This window comes from Typopeltis vanoorti, chromosome 4 (assembly GCF_054136105.1).
Source record: "Typopeltis vanoorti isolate ZY-2024b chromosome 4, IOZ_Tvanoo_1.0, whole genome shotgun sequence".
Lineage (NCBI taxonomy): Eukaryota > Metazoa > Arthropoda > Arachnida > Uropygi > Thelyphonidae > Typopeltis > Typopeltis vanoorti.
Genome location: NC_143552.1, coordinates 140756663 through 140773648, shown reverse-complemented (window position 1 = coordinate 140773648; position 16986 = coordinate 140756663). Strand labels below are relative to the sequence as shown.

The 16986-nt window shown below is 36.4% G+C and overlaps 1 protein-coding gene across 7 annotated transcripts in view; it reads left to right on the top strand.

Annotated features, from left to right (window-relative positions):
- Positions 1 to 16986, top strand: part of LOC150107723 (transducin-like enhancer protein 4) — a 220001-nt gene that overhangs the window by 141536 nt on the left and 61479 nt on the right. For all 7 annotated transcript variants that reach the window (XM_090391494.1, XM_090391491.1, XM_090391495.1 and 4 more), the window contains one exon: positions 14447 to 14690. In XM_090391494.1, the coding sequence (XP_090247620.1) occupies positions 14447 to 14690 (244 nt within the window). The remainder of the gene's footprint in view (positions 1 to 14446; positions 14691 to 16986) is intronic.

Below are 16986 nucleotides of genomic sequence, written 5' to 3'. Positions count from 1 at the left end.
CGTTTTTGCTTTTGTTTGCTTTCTCTCTAGTTCATTGTATCCACACGTTTTTTATGTTTTTTTTTTTTTTTATTGCGAACTTCATCCTGGGATGTTAAAAAAATAGTAGAAAAAGGCGGTAGTCTATGTAATCTGACTTCTCTCTCATTAATTAACAACTGATCGAAGAACAAATTGTATGTCTATAAGAAGAGGATCTTACTCGTTTTTTTTTTTTTTTCGTGTGTGTGTGTGTCCGTCCTTCGACTAGGAGCCAATTATTTTTTCCTGCGGATGGAAATTGAAACTTACAAATCGATAAACAGCCTGGAGATGGTTGCTAAGGTATGAGTGGAAACCGTAAGAGAGATTAGATAGGGAACAGTTTCATTAATTTGCAGTTGTTTTTAGTAACAAAAAAAAAAAAGGAAGATTCCCAGTACTGTCACACTAGGAAAAAATTAACGGGGGGGAGGGAGCGAAGAGAAAGAAGAAATCCAATTTATTTGCGAACTGTACACTTTTGGACCAAATTCTTTTTGCAATCGTAGCGGACTGGGGTCTAAATAATGATTTCATAAGCCTAGAAAGAAGCATGGAAGGTAGCAGAAATCTTTCGTGAAATGTTAATTACAGGAAGTGATGCCTGCGAATTCGGAGTATTTTTCTTGTAACTGAAGAAAGAAGGAACCGAACCTCATCTAAACACATTTGTCTCTCACTTGTCTTAAAGATTTCTAAACCAATCTCACTGCTACTCGCCTCGTGCGAGCTGTAAGTTGTTCTAATCGCATTAAACTTGTTCAATCTCAACTATTTCCAATTCATCTGCTTTCGCGAATTGAACCAAAATTTACATTAAACTAAAATTTGTGTTAAGTGTCTTCACTTTTGTGTCCTGGTTTCGATTTAATTTTGGTAAGTGGTGGCGATCTTTGGACGTTCATCGGAATGATTAAAGTGTGGAGAAAATAAACCCGACGCACAGAAGTGTAGTCTTCGCTCTATCGCATGCTTTAAAATTCCGACTGTACATAACACATATTGTCCCACTTAAATATATAATTGAGTAGTTTAATTTACTCTTTTTTTTTTCTTTATTATTATCATATCTTTATGAAGTTAGTTATCGGAACACAGCGATATAAAGTTGATCCAGAAGTGTTGGAAATTTTAAAAATGATAATACAACAGACACAAATTCCGAAAGCTTTTGAATCATTCTATTGCTACATCCAATTCATAATCGATTCTAATTTTCCTTTGGAAGATTTGAAATGTATTTAGCTCCATCCATGCTCATGTTGCCTTGGTATAAAATGCTGTTTCTCCAATACAATGCAGTAGACTTGATGCGATGCTTTCAAGTTTTCTTGGCAACAATAGGTTCCTCTTTTATCAGGTATTAGTGTAGTTGGTTTATATTTTCGGTATAGCGTCAGTAAATGATGTGTTAGCCTTCAAGAACGAAATATGCGAGCTCTCAGTAGCATGATATTTATTGCTGTGTTCTAGTCCAACTTACGTCACAAGTACACGGGTCGCACTTTTAACCGTCGAATGCAATACAGGAATAAATTGCTTAATGAACTATTTCGGCACTAATCGATTTCATAATTTCGTTGAAGACGTTGAAATATATTTCCAATTGAATTGAAGTAATGATGACATATCATTCTTCTTCATTAAGAATGATATAATTCTTCATTTCCAATTAATAACTTCATTAAGAAGTTATTAATTGGAAATGAATCAATTTAGCATTAAAGTACTTCATTAGTGTGATCTATTTTAAAGAGAAAGTTTTCAATCAGTGGGATAACAAAGTTCTTTTAGTGTCCAATATTGATGATCTCTTTTCTTGAAAACATAAATTCTCACTAGCGAGAATCAGTGAGCCTCCTATGACAACTGAAGGTCAGTTAGCCAGTCTCATATCGATTCAAGATTTTTTTTTTTTTTTTCAATCTGGGAAAAAAAAAAGCCGGAAATACATTGCAACCGTTGATAATATTTAATTTAATAAGATGTCACCGTACTTGTCCGTATGGATCTCAAGGTCGTTGTATTGTATTTCATATAAATAAAGATATGTAAATTCGAAGTGATTTTCTATGAATTTTCAGGTTTTTTGAAAAATATTCAGTATAATTTTTTTTTCATGAATAATGTTTTGGAAAATGACGTAATATATTGCCTTTGTTTATTTTTTTCTTGCTATCCTTTATTAATTTTAGCAATGACAAAAGATAGCAAGGGGGATAGTGAAAACATATGTCAAATATCAATCAGAACCATTAGTTGGTTTTTCCATTGATCAAATAGGGAGTCATGTAAACTTGGGGGATAATGGATACAATGTTCCCCACTGTATTGAGTGCACACGCGGCCACGCATGAAACTATTTTCATGTTATGCACTTTTTTTTTTTTTCCCTCGAAAATCGCTTTTCCCAGTCCAGGATTGCCCAGGTCAACCCAACTGCTGCGACGACATAGTGACTTGCTTCCTTTTGCTTTCCCCTAGCTTAGGAGCATTTGGATATAATTTGCAAATGTATACACTGCGCAGGAAAACCGACCTTCGTTTTATATATTAGATTAATAAATAAGATTGTTCTTATTGTTGGAATATGTCTGACTTTGCTTATTGGAGGCCTGAAGTGGCATAAAAGCGGACAGAACAAGATGCATGTAATCCTTAAACCAATCCCGATACCAGAGGTTTCATAAATAAATCGCTGTTGTGTTTTAAAGATAATTTCAGTCTGCTTAGTGATGATCGGGGTAAAAAAAAAATTAGATTTTAAGTTGCAGTTACTTCAATAATTCTAAATAACTTGGACGGTTATTCATTTCTCAGAAGATCTTTAACTGCGAAGCAGACATGACATTCATGGCATTAACCATTACCGTATCTATGATAGGGGAATTTGGTGATTAAATCTGCTGGCCAATGCCAACAAGAGACATAACAGCTCGAGCCATTAAAGTTTAGTGTCTTTTGGAGCGATTTTCGTGTGGATGGCAGTGTGTGTGTGTGACTGTTGAAAATTAATATTTAAATACCAGCCTCAGGTGTACTGGCGCATCCTCAGGTGTATTGATAGAATGTAATTGCCTTCAAAGAGTGGAGGCTGTTTGTGGTAAACATTTAGTCCACAGATATTGTTCGGAAACACATCATCGGTAAACGGACGCTACTAATTACCTGATCTCGAATGTATTTTCAGGAATAAATTCCATTTTCGATATTATTCATTTATATATCGTGAATGATGTTTCCAATCTTAGCAGGCCCTAATACCAATGAATGTAAACGCATACTTTTAATGCAATGCTAAGAACGGGAATGAAATTTCTGTGCGAGTCTAAATAATGTACAAGTCGTACTGATGTATATTTAAATTTCATTAGGTTTAACCTTTCCTGCCGAGGTTCGATGTTTCTCAAAGTTTGAACTGCGGTATAATCTTAATGTAATTGGTTATCGGGATCGTTCAATTTAAAAGATTTTTTAAAAAAAAAAAAGTATTAAAACACACGTAATTGGAAATATTAACTTGTTTTCCTGTCTAAATCTGTATTTATTGGAAAGAAAATTACACACACACACACCCTCTGTCCAAAAAGAAACCGAACTTTTCGAAAATAGAAGGAACTAGTGGCGCCACCTGTTGTGTCTTTTTGTTGTCGAAAACGGCAACCTTCATTAGTGTTGTGTCAACTGTTTATGACATTTGTTTCATTAGAAACCGAGTTATAGTGCCAAGAGTGACAGTATGTTTTGAAGAAGTCGATCGTCACGATATTCATGCCGTACGCGACGACTTTTCGCTATCAATCGCTTCAAAACTCGGAGATAAAATTCACCATTGACCGTTTAGCCAGGCGGAACGAATTCTTTGTGGATCGTAGAAACAAATCAGCATTGTGCTTACTTTTGACTTCTCCAAGCGACTTTTTTTCGGATGCTCTCTTCTGGTGGTCTCCACTCAGCACTCTAGCGCTTTGTTTTTGGGCTCATACTCAAAACACCACGTTTCGTCACCAGTAACGATCGTTTCAAGGAAGTTTGAGTCCTTACCAGCGGTTTTAATGAGATCTTTGCAGTGTTCAATTCGATACATTTTTTGGTCGTCGGTTAACTTGTGGGGAACAAATCGCGAATTCAATTTACGAAAGCCCAAACTCTCGGTCAAAATGTTGTGCACAGTTGATTTTGGAATCCCCAATTCATCTTCAATCAGTCTCATGGATGATATCGGGTTTTCTTTGATGAAATCACGCACTTTTTGGATGTTAACTTCGCTCAGGCTAGTTTTTGGACGGCCCAGCTTTTCGTCGTCCTCAAGCGTCTCGCGACCACTTTGAAATTGCTTAAACCACACGTAATCTTGCGTACGGGATAAGCATTCATCACCGTATGATTTTTGACGAATTTGATGCGTTTCTGTTAAACTTTTACCAAGTTTAACACAAAAGTTAATCGCAGCTCTCTGTTTGAAACTCATTTTCCGACCGTTCGTCAAAACACACTGTCACTCTTGGCACTATAACTCGGCTTCTAATGAAACAAATGTCATAAACAGATGACACAACACTAATGAAAATTGCCGCTTTCGATAACAAAAAGATGCAACAGCGTCACTAGTTTCTTCTATTTTCGAAAAGTTCGGTTTCTTTTTGGACACAGGGTGTATTATTACATTTATTTACAAATAAATGCATTTTTTTTTATTTGCTTTCGTAATGTAAACTGTGAACAGTATTCTTTACTAGATTTATGCTCCTTGTAGAACTCCAAATATATACCGAGTGTCGAGAAGACTCGATAGCTTCTGTTAACGAAAGCGAGTGTGTGTTTGGAGAGGGAGGGGAACAGAAGTCAACAAGGCGAAGACTTCAAGAACTGGAATAACAGAATACTTCAATACTACGGTTTGCTCTATATCGAAAGCAACAAGATTTTTTTTTTTTTTTCCCCTCGTTGAAACTGATATACTTGGTGAGAGGAAATACGAATAAAAGAAAGGAAAAATAGTATGAAATTGTGGTAGAATATCAGAGTTATGATGAGCGGAAAGAAAACATTTTGAAGGATGGATATTGTAGTGAGATTCAAGTAGTGGAGTGAGATGGAATTAGATCTAGAGCACATGCGGGAGGCAAAAGGAAAATAGATGTGGGTGATAGAATCCAAGCTGGTTAGATTAAATGATGAATTGATATATGTGATGACGTGTTTTAGAAAATAAAAAGTAATCGCACCAAACTGTTTTCGAGACGGTGGAGTAAACATTGTTTGTTACGTTTGTGTGTCAGTTTAAATAGTTGACATTGTCAGAGATCCAAAGCGACGTTTGCCGTATTGACAGCTTTCGATTGATTCACATGTAGATTGGCTTGACTAACAATTGGACAAATACTACATCGAATTTTTATCTCTTAAGTTCATCGGCATCTTCTGAATTTCTGCTATGTTTTTATACAGCTGTCTAGTTTCTCTCATAGAATGTTTTGTATATGCATTTCCCATTGAATTTGGATGGATGGAATTTAATTCTCACTTAGTGAAATGTATATCTGTTTTTTGACTGCCACCTGTATATAAATATACTGAATTCTTGCCGATAAAAAAAATATATCTGTTTGTATTCTACTATCAAGTTGTGATACCATAATATTAATGTGCGCACATTTTCTCCCGCTTCCATTTGGAAGTAACATCTCTTTCAGTGCATGCAGTTTTGTCTTGAAAAGAAAGATCTTCCAGAGTAATAAATGCCTCTGTGTAGATGATAATTTGAGGATTTTGGAGTTGAACCAAATCGAATTCACAATTACACGTTGATTTTTCAGAAAACTGTGGTCAAACTAACTGCTATACATGTCGAAAAATAATCTGCTATTTTTTGTTTGACTGTTAACTAAATTTTCTGGTTTGATATCTGTAACGGTATACGCTGTTATCTGGATCCAAACTGAATGCGGGGGGGGGGGGATAAGTACGATGTAATACATCTAAAACGGAAATTGTCATCACTAAGAAGATTCCAGTCTTATTTTGCACTAAACAGAATTGAAGAACTTTTTGTCACCATTCTGAAAGACCAAAACAGTTCAGACGAACTGGGCTTAGCAACAGAGACTCTAAACAATCTCCACTGCTGAGCACTACTTAAGTATTTACCACTCAGTAATTAAATGACTGTTTACTCTTAAGTGGTACTTAAGGTAACCCGAACCTTAATCAAGCCTATCGATGAGCTTAGAGACAGCCAGCAACCGACACGCATACACACACCTACCTACCTATCCACAAGAACGAGTCATGTAAAGCAATATTATGATGTCTGTTAATTGTTTGTAAGTTTCGTGAGATGAAAATTTTGCATTTCCGGGAGGATTAACTCAATCAACTGTTTGAGTTAATCCTTTGAGATAATCGTTTGAGACCGTCTAGCTCACTTTCTGATATATATTAAACTTATAAAGGCTCTTCGCGTCCCAAACGGATGCGAAAAACTATTTCTAAAGAATTAATTAGAATTATGTGTAATGCTAAGGTAGTGGTGTTATAACTTTGTTTTAGTGATTGACTTTTAAAATATGTCAAGTGCTTGAGACGCACTAAGATCCAATTTAGATAAAACGGATTTGGAAGTTAGGATTGTCAATATTAGTAACGATTGTGACTTGGAATTTACTAGCGTGCTATTTCTAGGAAAAGCTGGTGATCAAAGTCGTTCCATTTACTGGGTAAAGTAAACGTGAATTCGAGTAATATTAAATATATTAATGAGCATTGGTATTTCAACAAATAAAAGTGCTTCTTATCTTTCTGGGCATAGTAAACGTTTGCCAATTGATAATATTTCGTGAACCTAGCTCTGACTTATGCCTGCAGTATACTAGCAAATTAGATCACATAACTCACTTTCTATATTTTTAATTATTACGAAACTATCCCTAAAGGAAAGGTGGGATTAAGTTTGACAAATTCTGAACCGTTTCACATTAGAAATTTCAAGGATGCGAAATTCACGCTTGTTGTTGAACTAAATTGTATTCGAATAGGACTGGCTGATCGTATTTTCACAGCTGTTATTGTAACAGAATCCTTGACGGAAACGGTAGATACCATATTTACCATCTGTGCATGCGTTATTTGGCCCGCCAGGTAAATATAGAGAAGCTACTTTTGCAGCCTTAGCAAATCAATGTTACCTTTGCGATTGCAATCTTTATCAAAACCCGCACGGTTATTTGCATAGTGACGTGTGAAAATGCCTTGCTTTGGAAAGAGATACTACCATTTTCAGCATACCTCTTCTAATTCTTCCAAACTTGAAGATTTGTCCCAAGTTTATCCCAACTTTTCAATTTCGTCACAGCTTGCGTATCGCTTCATTTCCAAAAAAAAAAAAAAAAAAAAACGGACTTTTTTTTCCCCCCACCCTTTTATCGCTGGGATCTTCAATCTACTGCCTGCGAGGAAGAAGAAACGGTTATAATTCTAGACAGCTGTTTCTCTGCTAAATTTAATTGAGTACACATTCCGCTTTTAACAGATATCGTTTTTCCAAAATGGATGTTACAAGATACGATTTCGAAAGAACAGATGATACCGTAGTTGAGATGACTTATATTTCATTGAAAGCTTGTTATTAAATTCTAAAGATTTCTTGGGGAATACAAGAAATATGAAATTAATTTTGTTTAAGAAGTCGAATACACAGTTCTAAAGCAATCCAAAATTGTCCTGTTTTGATATACGGTAATAAGTAGGTGGTTGTTGGTTGGTCTACATTCAGTACACGAAGCCTTTGCTGTGTATTACTTAAATAGAAAGATGGGGTGTCCAATAAAGGTCCGCAGATTGCTTTTCATATACGGTTTCCTGACTAGACAGTATATTCCGACCACCTTTATTGGCAAGCGCCTATGGGTGATACTTTTCAACATTTTATGAAGACGGTATTTAGCGAATCCTCTAAATTAGAAATATTTTCGGCTAATGAAAGAGTTTTTGCCAATTGTTTTTAGTTTGTCAAATAAATAAATAAATAATACAATTCTATAGTAAAAAGTAGTCCTAATATTATTTATAAACTGCGTAAAACTCAGGAGGTCAAAATTTTACTTCCAGTTTATGCGAAATCTGTATACTTCCTCTTCCAATATGCAGTCTTTGATCGCATATCACGAATTGAAAGAAGAAAAAAAGAATTTATAGGAATGGAAACAATCCTTTAATACGATAAGGAAATTAATATCGCATTCTTGGCCTTTCAACTCTTCTTACTGCAGCTTCAGCGACGTGTTGTAAATTAAAGGACATTGATTGTCATTTAAGAACATCAGTAGAAACTTCCGTTTCCACTTGCCCAATCTCTTAATGGATATGAACGAAGCAAATATATTTTCAGTGTTCGCCTCGATCTAAAGGACCGTAAGAGAGAGTGAACCATTAGCTCATATCTAAGCCGACCATTTCTCCGACTTACAATTGTCGGTACTGATAAAATCCACCGCTGAATTATAGCCGCGCTCTTGGAATCGATAGGTCTTGAGCTGTGCTGTTACAGTTATCAGCGCCTTGTGGTGGACATGAAGACTAGTGGACTTAGATGGAATACTTTCTGCTGTTAACATCTTTAACGGCCAAGTTATCAGCTAATACACTAATGCCACTCCAGTACATCGCAGGGAAAAAACCAGTTGTTAGAAATTCCATTTTGCTAGCGTTTTAAACTATCGGATATCTAATTACATTTTTACAGGCATCCAAAAAAATATCTCATTTATATAACACTATTGTAGTATCCAAGAAATAGTTTTACAGAAATATTTAATATTATTTTTAGGTGCATTTCGCTGAATGTGTAAGCACCTCTTCGATTTGTTGTCTGTCCGTCCCTAATATATTATTCCTCCTCTCTGGCTTGACGAATTTGAATGAAATTTGGTTTGAATTCCAATTTTGGTTTTAATCGAACCGTTTTTATTGATGAAATTGACAAAAAAAAATGTTTTCGTTCCATATGTGACATGTAAATATTACAAATGACGTTGAATTGTCTACTATAGTACATAAGCCAAACGTTACTCTAAAACATCATAATTGATAAGCATCACCTAAGACCGATGTTTATCAAGGAGCTAATAGATTGACGAATGTTCATGGCTTAGTTTACGTGGGCTTAATTAATGACAGAATTAATTTGCTTTCCAGAAGATTTTTAAGTATTTTTATTAGACACCACCGTAGCGTAGTTGGTAGCGATCACACTCTTTATTGGTAAAAGTGTGAGTGTTTCCGTCACAGCTGGAGAAGAACATTTTATGAAGGTTTTGCAACTAATCTCTCTCTCGCAAGTAATAGGGTTCCCCCTTTCCAGAAACTATTTTATACTTTCTTAAAACAGACCAATCAAATAGAGAAAAGATTTGTTTACAGATATAATGCACTTATCTCAGCCTTTGCAATCTAAAAACTTTTTTTTTATAATGGGTTTTGCTTTCGTTCTGCTTTGAAATGCCTTCGTGGCAGTCAGCAGAATGTTACTACTCCTACCCTTTAATTCGAAAGCCCAGGATTCGAATTTCAGGCACGTGAGGATCATTCTGCACGCGTTTCCATCAGTAAGTGAAAAAAAAAAAAAAATAAAATAAATGATTCGTAAAATCGCATCTGTTGGCCTTAGTTGCTGTAGTGCTAACTATAAATAACTAATAATCGCTATAATAATCTGATATAAGAATTGATTATATGTTTGCACACCACACTTCATAAAAGATAACACACCCATTTATTACCAGTTATAAAAATACGGAAGCTTCTGAAGCTCATGAGAAGAAAATCAAACATTCAGGTTGCGAATAATCATATAATGACTCATTGAAAATTATTCCACCCTATAGAGTATTCTGTTTGAGATGTGGGGAAGATTGGTTGAATTGGCAGCTTAAAGCATTTAAGGCCAATGTATTATAGTGCGTATTCTTCTGGCCGTTTTGCAGAGATGAAAACCCGAATTTCTAGAAGGTAAAACAGCCATCTTATGAGATCGACCGACTTTCCAGCTGAAAACCGCTGATAAAGATTCTTCGCGTCCTATCGGGATTCGAATGCGGATCTTACCATCCAAAGGGCATTAATGATACCGACTGAGCTATGGAGGCGTTCGTTGTCTTGTGTTATCGATACTTCAATTTTGCAGTTTTCTTTCTTACAATTCCTGTTCTGATTTAAATGTGCAATTACTTTTATATTCTCTTAGTTTGCTATAATAATCTGGTGTAAGTATTTGAATGTCGAACGAAGCAAACGTGTTTTGACTTCGAAATACACCGAAGTATTTTTTTTTTTTTTAAATATGAAGAAAAACCTGAAAATATACAAGTAACGATCAATAATGAATTGATTTTTAAATTGCTGTTTTTTGGTGATTTTAAAAAACCTTTCTGGTGATTAATGAGTTTTTAAACTTTAATAACAGAATGCATAGATCCTTTCTGTCTGCATATATGTATAATTATAATAATACGGAGAAAATATACACGAACTTCCTCTTTCTGTTAGAATTTCTGTGAATGTGTAATTCAGTATAACGTTATAAAAAGAGACTTCTATGCAAATAATAAATTGTGGTTAATTATTTGTCAAACTTTAAATTTAACTCTCGTAATATTTTAACCTGTTAGGTAATTTAACGTAAAAAATAATATTAAGCCTTTAAATATAATGGAATTATTTAAAAAGATTATCGAAACAACCGCCCCTGTTTTACCCGGACAGCATTAATTCAGCTGACAAGATTAAATCGGAAATAGGCGTCGTTTGGATATCTGCACACTAGCGACATCTGGTTATTTACTATGCTAAATTGTTTATACGATAACTATTGAATATTGTTACGAGATTAGTGCTGGGAAATTTCTCAACTTGGGTAAGGCTACTTTTGGATACTCGTACAAAATAACATTTAAAAGGGATCGATTTCTATAGCTCGTAGCTGTTCTCTGTTGGCTTGGGCTTTAATTTTAACTTTAGCGAATCCACCGTGTTGAAGGAAAAATAATTATCTGTAAAAGGAGCGGCGAAAGTGAAATTGGCACACTGTAGGGGAGAACCTTGTTAGCCTGAGTTAGTGACCACATTCGGATTCCTGCAGTAGTTTACATCAAGTCGGCTTAACACTAGCACTGGCCTTAATTAACTGCGGCCAACGGTAGAACTAATTCAGAGGGCCAAACTGTCGCTACCTTCATCGCCTTGATTGCATCTTGGGGTTAGTTGCGAGGAATGGAGCTTGTTCAGCGCTGCTCCCAGATGTAATTTGCTCTTGTTTCTCGTAACTGGTTGTTCGTGCTAGCAGTCATGGAAGCGAATTAGTAGTGCACGCCAGCAATACTCGCTGCACAGCGAGGAGATGGGCACGGAGGACATGAATTAATTATCTCGCAACTGCTTCCTGGACTAGGTCCGAGAACTCTAATGCCTGCTAATAGCGTATCGAGTAGCTAAGTAGGCATGCGAGTGTAAAGGATTGTTTTGCTAGTTTCTCCTGCCTGGAGCTATGTATATTCATAGAGAGGGCCTCGAGTTGTTGATATTGATCCGTCCTCTTGCAACTATTGCGGGCGCCAGCTTGTACCGCTGATTTAATTTGCAATCTGTTGTAGTTATTAGACGCCAGATTGCCTGGTGTGATAGCTGTACTCGCTAGGGACTGCTCCCGGCAAGTCGTATTGTTGTTGTACTGACGGAGCGACACGCTCGTATTGATGATCATTGAGACATGTTAGCAACGTGGCAGACGTGTTCGGCAATGTGAGTTGGTCACTCAGGTGGAGGGTTCATTATTGTCGCTGATGACATGCATGAAAATTGAGAAGATGTCAGCTTAGCGGTTGGGGCCATAATTTGGACGATCTTGTCATGCCATTTGTTTTTAAGTGGTACCAGTCATTTACAAGTGAAATTGCTTTTCATCCAATGTGTTTGTTAGGCGTGGTTTCATTCGATTTGGATGTTAGTTTTCGTTCTAGAAAAAGAGTATCTTGTAAAGTCACTTTCCAGTGTTCGTTGATTGCTAAGTGGTAGGGGGCTCTTGCTGGAATAAATACATAACTAGATTGCTTTAAATGAATACTTGTATAAGTCAGTAAAAATGCGTAAATCATACATGTATTCTAAAATCGTGTATATTTAAAAGTCAATGAAGAAGAAATTGAGATACTGGGAGCAGCATATTTCCTTTCTTTATAAAAATATGATTTTAGCAAATGTTTTTTTTCCCTTTAGGCGAAAGTTTACTTCCTGATTTTTCCCTTTCAGTCGTTTCTGACTGTTGGTAACTTTGTAGGCATTGCCCACAAGGTATTCCTAATGAAATTTTTACAGGGTAGTTCACCATTGCTTTCCCCCCCCCCCCATTTTATTCGGGGTTCAGGACTGTCATATGGCTGGGACGTATTCATAACTAATTCATGTGTGGTCACGGGGCTGTTTGCTTTCTGGAGGACGAAAACCCTATAGGGTGTTTGTTCGCTCTATCTCATACGAAGATAGGGTGAAAAAACACCCTACCGCCGTATGAGACCGGCAAACTCACCTTTAGTCGAAAGAGACCAGATAAAGGTTCCTCACGCCACTGACGGGAATCGAACCCAGGTCTTTTCGACTAAAGGGCTTCGTCTATACTGACTGAGCCACGGAGGCTCCAAATCTTTCCTTTGAATGGTATCCAAGTAAAATTATTACATGGGATCACCAAATGTCGGCATGCTATTTTGGAAAGTAAATATTCAAGTAATATAAACCCATGTCGCAGTCTCGATTAATTTTCATTTATTAAAAAAAAAAAAAAAAAAAAAAAGCGCTCCAGCATCCCCTATATCTCCCTCAATTTAAAAAAGAAAAAAAAAAGGAAATTCGATGACTCACCACCTCCGAATTTCTTTTTTCTCCTAGTTCACATATTTAATATGCGAATTACTCAGAACGTTTGGAAGAAATGGAAAGCACCTTATTGCTGAGCTACCGGTCTAGCTTCCACCTTGATGCCTCAAGTCGAAACCAGTTTCGATAGTGCCCTACTCATAATGCATTGCGACATACACGTTTGAAAGGAGCGAGTGTTGTGCTGTGTATTATGGGACAGTGAGGCATTTGTCAACAACCTCTATACAAGTAACCTCGACGCTTATTGGACAGACTTCCTACATTTCTTGATATTGGCTTATTTGGTTCTCGACAACATAACATGTTTCTACTGAAATCAAGAAACAGCAACTACTTGCAACATGTTATTTATTCTTTGTCTGGAAAGATCCGGGATTGGATTTAGGACTCAAACGAAACTTTTACAAGGAATGCTATAAATCGAAGATGAATTAGCTGGTCTCATACTGATAGAATGTTTTCATCCCTGAGAACAAACACCGGACATGACATACTGGCCTCATAATTTCTCTGGCCGTTATTATAAACTTGCCACGTGCCAATCGAGCCGCCCTAGCTCGTCTGGTATCGACGATGTTCTTTGGTTAGAAAGTTCGTATCCTGTCTAGCATGCGAAGAATCTTTATAAGAGCTTTTCAACTGACATGATACTTCCCAGGACTCATCGCGAGAGGGCACTACTACCACATACACACCACGCCATCTACCGTCCACTAATAGTATTTTTTTTTGTCTGTCACTTGAGTGTGTTCGCTGACGGATTTTTCTATGAGAAAAAGTCCACAAAAAGGTTCCTACTAAATAAACTTAACTTGAAATGCTTAGAAATTACCTGTCATATAAAAATCAAAATCCTGAATGAAAGCACGCCCTTAAACACTGATATTTTATTAATATTAAACAACAAAATAAATAATTTAAAAAAATAGCGTGTTGACATAGTGTAGACATCGCAAACAACGATCCTACCACCTCATATAAGCTCTATTTATTCTTGATATCATCCTTTCGAAACCGTTTATAGTTCATAATGCTTACTGTAATGAGCTTTTTTGTTTGTTTTTAAATCTGTTGTGCAAAGATTTAATCTATGCATAAGAGAATTTCATTATTCGCCTATTTATTTTATATTTCAAACTCATTTCGAATAGAGCTCAGTTAGTATTGGTATAAATTTTCAAAATCACGTGCTTCAAACTTAATAAAACAGACATTAACATGGTTGGAAGACTCGCTTATACAATAAATTTAGCAGACATAGCTTTTTGTCTTGCATACAAATAGGCCTTTTATCCAACGACTTCTCTAGCCAATATTAGAACGTTAAAAAAAAAGCATATTTCCTTTTGTGTTAATAATAGGACTAGGTATGAGCGGGGGGGGGGAGAATTTACTTTGCATTCAGAATAACCATGAATCATAGATTATTATCGAAATTAGTCTTGCGTGAATGTTATACGAAATTGCCATTTGACTTTCTTCTTTTTTTTTCTAGCAACAGATGCACGCGCAACAGATCGCCCCTCACGCACATGCCCCTCCTATTCCTATGATGCCTCATGCCGCAGCCATGGCTGGTCTACAACCTCCAACGATTCCCCCTAGTACAGCCGCTGGTCTTTTAGCACTATCAAGTTCCTTGACGGGTGCCCCCGCCTCTCATCTCTCAGCTGCTATGTCAACAAGTGGTTCAGTTTCGGCGCTCAAAGATCATCGAGACGAGAAGAGGTCCAGTAGTGGTAAGAGAAATTTATCGATTTATTGGGCTTTTTGGTTTTTGTCACACGATCGATAATTTCATAATAATTAAGCGGCACAATCACTTTATCATACAAGGTTCTTGAGTTGTTCGTGTCGGTCATCGCTTGTTCGCTTTATAGACGCGATTAGTGGGAATTTTTTTTTTTTTCTCCTTCCTCGCCTAAAGCAACTAGGTTGGCAATTTAAACAAGACTGATTATGTGATTGAGATCTGCTTTTATCACACGTTATTATGTGGGATTGTTTTCTCGTTAGACTGCCGAAGTCTAGTCGCTCTGTTGACTAGGCTTTTTTTTTTATTATTTATTTATTTAATGGTCGTATCGGTTAATCAGAAACAGTTAGTACTATATAATCTTCGATTTTTAACTGTTTAATATTAATTTTGCTAACCATTAATATATTAATAAGCGGTGATATCTGGCTAACTTAAACTCCTTATCGGCAGGGACAAGAGGGACTAATTTATATTCTCCTCACCCTTACCACACCATTATACATTTGTATAGCCTTGTCTTTTTTAGTCCTTTGAAAAATTATCTAGAAATAATCTCCTCCTAACAATTGATGTACCAATCATATCATTTCCTCTTATTTGTTAAATGTGATGATAGTTTAAGAAATTACATTTCTTAAACTATCATCACATTTAACATTTCATTACCTTTATTAATCGTCTGTGAATTCTTTCAGCGGCTTTCTTCTCCCCTGGAAGTCCAGATGACCAAATCTGTGCACAGTGGTCTGATGGCGATCTTATGAAGTCCTTGAACCGTGGAACAACTGCTTCATTATCTTTATCATTCTTTTTTGCTGTTGCATCAGCACAGTGCTGCTCATGTGGTACTCAGTTTTCCATTTCTGATTTGCAAAACCCTGCATTTGTCATCGTTAAACTGGCAACCCTACTCTTTTTCCCACGTTGTCTACCGCCTCCATAACAGACTTGACATTTTGGTTTGGAAAGATCCGGGTTTGAATCCATCCAGGACACAAAGAACATTTAGAAGCATTTCTCAACCTCAAGGGTCTTTATGTGACCCTTTATGAAGCCTTGTACAACTTTAACTGAAATTCGATCGCAAATTTCAATTAAAGTGTGACTATATTGCCAACCTGTTCAGATCTTTCGCAAGCCCCTACGTTAACATCATTTTTAATCGCTACCTGGAACCTTGTACCATATGAAAATATTTGAACATCTTTTTGCAAGCCATGAGCCATACCATTAATATTGCAAATTAAACAGTAATTGTTCCAAGACGAAGCCCTGTAAATTCTCTTTCTCTGAGACGAAACCCTTCCATCATTATCCCTTTGTTATCCATTAGAACCAGAATTCTATCATCCTCATAATATGTCCCATTTGTTGCAGCTTTAGCACTAAGTTTCCATGTAGCACTATGTCAAATATCACGTGGAAAGCCACTATTGGTATTCTCTAAGATTTACTCGTGTTTTGGATACGTGAGGTTTGTAGTGTGAAACAAGACCTCTACTCGCAACACATCAATGGTGGTTCCCAGTCATCGCCAAATCTTTTAGTACCACACTAGAAAGAAGTCTGTAATCTGATGACCTTGCAATGGTAGAGATGAGCCTCTTTTCAGACGCAACACTGTTTGGTGTCAATTCCTTATTACATTTTTCTCCAAAACGTAAGATAATCTTAACTTGTCCAACCTCCTTATTCACAATATCATTTAATACGTTACTTAAATGCTTTTAAATATTTTCATTCACCTTCAGTGCCTCAACTATCTTTCACCTTGGAACAGAACCGTTTCCATAATTCCGCTATAACTTCTGCTTTGGTCACTTTACCACCAATTCTTCCAACAGAGTGACTGCCCATAGTCGTTTACTCTCTTGCTAGCCACATAATGCGAAAACTCCGGGATTTTCCTTATCTTCTTTCAAGCTCTTAACTTCACCTTTCTTATGTATGTGTCATTCTTCTAGTTTAAAGTTCGTCCTACCACAGCTGTTCACTTTTTAAAAAAAATACTTTTTATATCGTTCTTATACTTTTCTCATAACTTCCTATTCTTCAGCATTTTTGCTTCATTTTTTTTATTCGTTTAATTCCTATTATTCTATTCTAGATGTACAATCTTGTAGTGATCCATTTCTGGACTGTCTCCCACTTAATCTCAAGTAAAATAAATTAAAGTCGTGGTGGGACTTCATAGTTATCTCTTTTCACATCACATACAGGATTCCAGTAGATGGAATGTTTCATTGTATGGAGGATGGAAAGAAGACGGGATGGTA